The sequence below is a fragment of the Telmatherina bonti genome, assembly GCF_933228915.1.
Source record: "Telmatherina bonti genome assembly, chromosome: 9".
In the NCBI taxonomy this organism is placed as follows: domain Eukaryota; kingdom Metazoa; phylum Chordata; class Actinopteri; order Atheriniformes; family Telmatherinidae; genus Telmatherina; species Telmatherina bonti.
The window spans coordinates 4,554,724-4,560,723 of NC_136627.1; the positions used below are offsets into that span (position 1 = coordinate 4,554,724).

At 48.2% G+C, this 6,000-nt stretch overlaps 1 protein-coding gene across 1 annotated transcript in view; it reads left to right on the top strand.

Moving 5' to 3' along the window:
* Positions 1 to 5,752, top strand: part of ulk2 (unc-51 like autophagy activating kinase 2) — a 37,808-nt gene extending 32,056 nt beyond the window's left edge. Inside the window, exons 21-27 of the mRNA XM_079246334.1 lie at positions 133 to 261; positions 347 to 588; positions 673 to 851; positions 943 to 1,061; positions 1,879 to 2,036; positions 2,114 to 2,249; positions 3,619 to 5,752. Of these exons, the coding sequence (XP_079102460.1) occupies positions 133 to 261; positions 347 to 588; positions 673 to 851; positions 943 to 1,061; positions 1,879 to 2,036; positions 2,114 to 2,249; positions 3,619 to 3,683 (1,028 nt within the window). The 3' untranslated portion in view covers positions 3,684 to 5,752. The remainder of the gene's footprint in view (positions 1 to 132; positions 262 to 346; positions 589 to 672; positions 852 to 942; positions 1,062 to 1,878; positions 2,037 to 2,113; positions 2,250 to 3,618) is intronic.
* Positions 5,753 to 6,000: the final 248 nt, after the last annotated feature.

The following is a 6,000-nucleotide window of genomic DNA, read 5'->3' on the forward strand; positions in this document are numbered from 1 at the left end:
GAAGTTGATGTGAAATGTGGCGTTTGAGAAGCGGAAGCATGGCGGTGTCTCATTAAACCCGCTTCGGGATTCAGATGTTTGGTTTGAGGCGTCAGGAACTGGTCACCTGACCCTCCTCCTCCTCTGCTGCAGCCCCCAGCATGCTGACCCAGGGGGGGTCTGCCAGTCCCCGGGCCGTCCTGTTCACCGTGGGCTCGCCGCCCAGCAGCAGCACCCCTCCCACCTGCAGCCACCTGGGCACCCGACCACGCACCACCTCCGGTCAGGAACCTCCCACCATGCCAGCGAGTGGTCTGATGTAGGTGTGGGCGGGGTCAGTAATCGTCTCTTCTTCTTCTCCTCTCAGTGGGCTCCAACAGCTCAGCCGGGTCGCTGTGCTCCACCAGCGGGCGGGTTTACGTGGGATCCCCCCCCGGCATGACCATCGGCTCCTCTCCTCCTGGAAGTCTTGGTGCTGGGCAGGTGGTTACCGGTGCAGAGGGGGGGCCCAGCAGCCTGCGGTACGTCCCCTATGGGACCTCTCCCCCCAGCCTGGAGGGATTCATCACCTTTGAAGCCCCGGAGTTGCCGGAGGAGACCCTGATGGAGGTGAGATGGGAGGGGTGTGGCTCTCGGCGGCTCCACGCCGGCGTTTCTCTGCCTTCTAACCGTCTGGATGGGATGTGTTCGCAGCGGGAACACACAGACACCCTGATGCATCTCCGCATGATGCTTTCATTCACCGACTGCGTCCTGGAGATGGCGGCGGTCCGAGCCGGGGGCACGGAGCTCGGCGTGTCGGCGGCCTCTCTCTACCCCCCCCAGGACAGCGTGGTCGTAGATCAGATCAGCCAGCTCAGCAAAGAGTGGGGGTAAGACGCCGTTTCCAGTCTGACTGGATGGTTAAATTCCCGTTGGACGGTCAGAAAAGGACGTTTGTTGTGGCGTTGCTGCCCCCTGCAGGCAGGTGGAACAACTGGTGCTCTACATGAAGGCCGCGCAGCTCCTCGCCTCCTCCCTTCACCTCGCCAAGGCTCAGATCAAATCTGCCAAGCTCAACCCGTCCACTGCTGTCAAACAGGGTAAGGACGTCTCTGTGTTTATAAACATCAACATGATGAAGTTTCAGCAGTCGAACAAACCAGTTTGAAATTATTTTTTTACTTGATGAATCCTAAAAACTCCAGCAGATGTTCCAGGTAGCCGTCACTCATAACACCATCACTGTCTCAGTGTAACTCTGTGATGGTCATGTGACCCTCCAGCTGGTCTACGGAGGTTTTCCAGCGTTTCTATCCGTCCAGGAGGTTTACAATCCAGACACAACATGTAGTGTTTATTCAGAGACTCTAGATGGTAAATCCACCATTATTTATCACATCTTCATCACCATCACTACCATGTTGCTAAGAGACCTCTATTTCCACCTGGACATGATGATGAAGACACTTCCTGTCAGACTTTCCACCAATCAGAGAGCTTAAACTGACGGTAACGTCCAATCAGGAGCAGCCAAAGATCAACAAGTGATGAGAAAAGCAGGAGAATAATGATCCTCTATGGCTGGAATAAAGCCAGGAAGACGTTTGGGATGCAGCTGAGGTGGAGGTGCTGCAGTGATGAGAGCAGGTAGATAGTAGCAGGAATGAGGAAAAACATCTGGAGAAAAAGATGTTAATGTTGATTTAATGGCTCTTTATGCTGCTATTTGTATTGATACATTAATTTTCCATCTTCTAGCCTGATAGTCTGACAGCTCAGGCTGAAAACGTCACGTCTGCATGCAGATTTAAGGGTTCCGCTGGACTTTAGACTAAAGATAACAAAGGAAAAACTTTCCTGGAGCTTTAAGGGTTAAAAGGGAAGACGTGTGACGAGTGTCTCCTTTCCTTGTGTCAGTGGTGAAGAATCTGAACGAGCGCTACAAAAGCTGCATCTCCCTTTGCCGGCGGCTGACCGACAAACTCAACCACTTCTTCTCCGACAAGCAGCGCTTCGTCGATGAGATTAACAGCGTCACCGCCGAGAAGCTCATCTACAATCATGCAGTGGAGATGGTGAGTCACACAGAGGACGCTGAGCTCATCATCAGGATAAACTGGAACATGTGAGCCGATCAGTGTGTGTGTTGCAGGTTCAGTCAGCAGCTCTGGATGAGATGTTCAAACAAACGGAGGACATAGCTTACCGCTACAGCAAAGCCTCCATGCTGCTGGACGGCCTGTCCAAGATCCTGCAGGACCCCACCGACGTCGACAGCGTGGTGAAATGTAAGAAAACACGGCGATGCATTCACTGACACGGCAAAACGTCCAACATCACAGTACTGTCTGCTGAATGGAGTTCTTTGGCCTCAGTTCCAGAAAAGTTGGGTCTTTGTGTAAAATGTAAATAAAACCAAAACATTTCTGGATTTCTTCTTCCATGATGCTCCAGATGTTTGTACTGGTTAAAACATCTGGACTGCAGCAGACCAGTTCTCCTGTTCCACCATCAGGATGTGGTCCAGCATGGTGGAACCTGCAAGGTCTTCCCTGAAAGAGACGTCGTCTGGATGGGAGCAGATGTTTCAGCATTGATGGAGCTTCCCAGATGTGGAAGCTGCCCACGCCATCGGCACTAATGCAACCCCATCCCATCAGAGATGCAGGCTGATAACAAGCTGGATGCTCCCTCTCCTCTTTAGTCTGCAGGACACGCCGTCCATGCTGTCCACAAACTATTCCACATCTTCATCCAGGTTTCCACTCAGAACATTTTAAATGAGCTTTGGTCCAGAGAAGACGGCGTGTTTCTGGATCCTCTTCACATATGATGGAGCTTTAACCTGCATGAACTGGGTTCACACCGGTTTCTGGAAGCTTCCTGAGTCCATGCACTGGTTTCCAGTACAGAATCATGTCTGATTCATCCCCAGCATGCAGCCCTGTTCCCAGCATACAGAGATTCCTCCTGATTCTATGAGATCAGTGGTCACATTTTGTCTTGTCCAGCAATTAAGCAGCAGAATAATTTTCTGGATGCTGTGTTCTGCTGGGCAGATTGGATATAATACTCCCCTTGATATTCTGGATTTTTATTTTATTTTTCTATTTATTTTGCATAATTGTTTGTATTACGGATGGATCGGACCGGATCGGACCGGATCGGACTGGAGAGGGCAGAAGAGGGACAGAAAGAGAAATGAAAAGAAGAGAAAACAGAAAACACCTCATAGAGAGAAAAAGAGAGAAAGAAAAAAGAAAGAATGAGAAACATAAGCACACATACACACCCGCTTATACACACACACACCTATACACACTGGAGTCATGTTCCCCCTGCTGGAGGACGAAGCCGTCAACTATCAGGAGAACCTCGAGCTCACCGGCTAAATTAGACACACAGACAGAAAACGTCTCTGTTCCATCACCTGACAGGATGTTTATCTTCTACTGGGAGGAAAAAAATTCTGGTTTTATTCACATTTATTACAGCGTCCCAACTTTCTAGTCTGTAAATGGAAAAGAAACGTTTGAATGAATTTCTATTAATGATCAAATGTGAAACATTTTAATGAAGGATGAAAAGATCCGTTCAGATCATTTTAACGTCACAGATTTTGTTTTTAAAGCTTGTTTCTTTGTTTGCTTCCTGCAGACAAGGCCAGTGTGGACCGGCGGATCTCAGCTCTGTGTTACTGTACCGTCACTCTGTACGAGTAGCAGGCTGCACCTGAACGCACCACAGAGGGACCACATCCTGAGACTTCTGGACAACCATTCCCTCTCGTAGCACTTTCCATTCGTTAGCTTTCATCTGGATTCACCATCAGTTGGCTTTACGAGCCGCGTGGCGGCCTGAGCTGTGGTCCATGCACACATTTACAACCAAAGATGACGACAGATCTGGAAGAAGTCTGAAACATCCCAAGCTGCACTTTAAGCTGCAGAAATGTTCTGAACAACGTCTGTTTTCACCAGAAGAAGCGGAGGAAGCGCGGCGCTCTGACACGGTGTTGTGGACTCCTAACAGACTTGAAGCAAACCTTTTTAAACTCTCACTGGTTATTTACTCTGTTTGCTTTCTTATTGTGCTTATTTATTGGTTTAAACCAACATGGAGTCTCCTGCTGGCTTGAAAAGCTCAAGTACTGGAGTGAATGGAAAAGGAGAAAACTCTGGCAGAAGGCTGAAAGCCACACTGGAACAGACCTCAGAAGTTACATGGACTTCAGCAGAAATGTCCTCGTCCTACAGAGGCGAGGCAGCCGCCAGAACAAGACACCTTGTTGCTTTGGTTTTATATTTCTTCTGTAAGCTCAAGCACTTTATGGAGGAATGAGAGGACCGGACTCGTATGGAGGAAGAACCAAAAGGTTTGCAGCAACCAATAATCCACTACCTGCCAACACAGTACTGATGCTCATCACACGCCGACGTCGTTTCACCGCCGTTTGGTTCAGAAAGTGAAACAACTGCAGCTGATTATGCAAAACTTCCCAGAAAATCATTTGACTCTTGGTCCAAATGTCATCCTGTTGGCTGTTACTGCATCATTGGTTGCTACGAGGTTTCATCGCTCGCGCTCGTCAGCGGCTGCAGGTCAGAAGGGGGACCGGAGCTTCCGGGGCCCGACCGACACGCTGCGTGAACCAGACCTGATGAAGTTAGACGGAACAGAAATAATACTTTAATCCTACGAGGAAGAAAACAGACACTTTTCATGTTGAATCTGTAGCTACTTTTGTTTTTAAACTTGATGTTTGCAGACCTGTAAATATTCGAATGTTTCCCTTTTTATGGAAGGTGTGTGTGTGTGTGTGTGTGTGTGTGTGAGTGTGTGAGTGTGAGTGTGTGTTTGGGACGAAGAGCACAAATCTTCATATATAGATAGACGAATTTGTATTGATTTTATTCATTTCTGCCAAGGATTTAATAAGGAACCCTATTTTGGCACATGGTGTGTGTTTGTGTGTGTGTGTGTGTGAGTGTGTGCCTGTGTGTGTGTGTGTGTGTGTGTGTGTGTGTGGTGGGGGGGGTGCCAAACATGATCACAAAACTCATGGCAGCTCCAGAACTTTCCAGACAACTCTTATCTACCGGGATTGTTCCTCCTTCATCTTCATTAGCACCCGCTGGTGCACATGAACTGAGCTTAACCTCACATTGTCCACCCCCCTCCCCAACGTATGCGGCGCGGTCCCACCAGTGTTCGTACTGTATGTCTGATCTGCCATGTGTGCATTAAGGTCAGTAGTTTGTAGTTAGCGATGGGACAGGAGGTGCCTTCTCCTTGTGAACACAGGCCTGCTCCTCTGTACAGGTGTGAATACCTTCTTTGTTTTCTCTGTATAAACACATGGACAGGTGTTCTCTGGGCCTGTTCCTATGATGTACTGTTGTTTTTCTACACATATCTGGCCTCCCCTCCTCTTGGTCATGACTACTCTGAACCACACAAAGCCTTTTTCTGCACACAGAGTGAAGCTGAGAAAAACCCACCTGGATTTTTGCTCCGTATCGTTTTGGACTATAAAGGAACGTTTTGTTTATAAAGCATGGGTACCAAGTCTGCATTTTACCCCGTAGAATCTGTAGAGTATTGAATGTATGTACCCTGTTGTTTTGCACCTTTCCAGCTTGATCTAAATGCATTTGGAAGATCCCCGCTGTCCGTCACAGCCCTGATGATGCAACGTTTTTCCTCTGACAGAAGTGTTAACGTCGTGTCTCTCACTGAGGGGTGTCTCACTTGTTCTTTATGGAACTCAAATACTGTCTTTGTAATTAAATGAGGGGAAAATGAAGCTGTCCAAGAGTCCTTTTATTCTTATTCAGGTACAACCTTTCCAGACCTTTCTCCATCATGCTGGATTAGAACTGGATCCTACCCCGTGTCTGCTTCTAATATCTTAAAACATTATTTAGCCTCTTCATGTAGACGGTGTAACTTTCTGACCTTTTATTTCTCGTTCTGATGACACAGCGACGATCCATGCAGGAGTTGTTTGATAAACTTTTCTCCCATCCCGGAGCATTG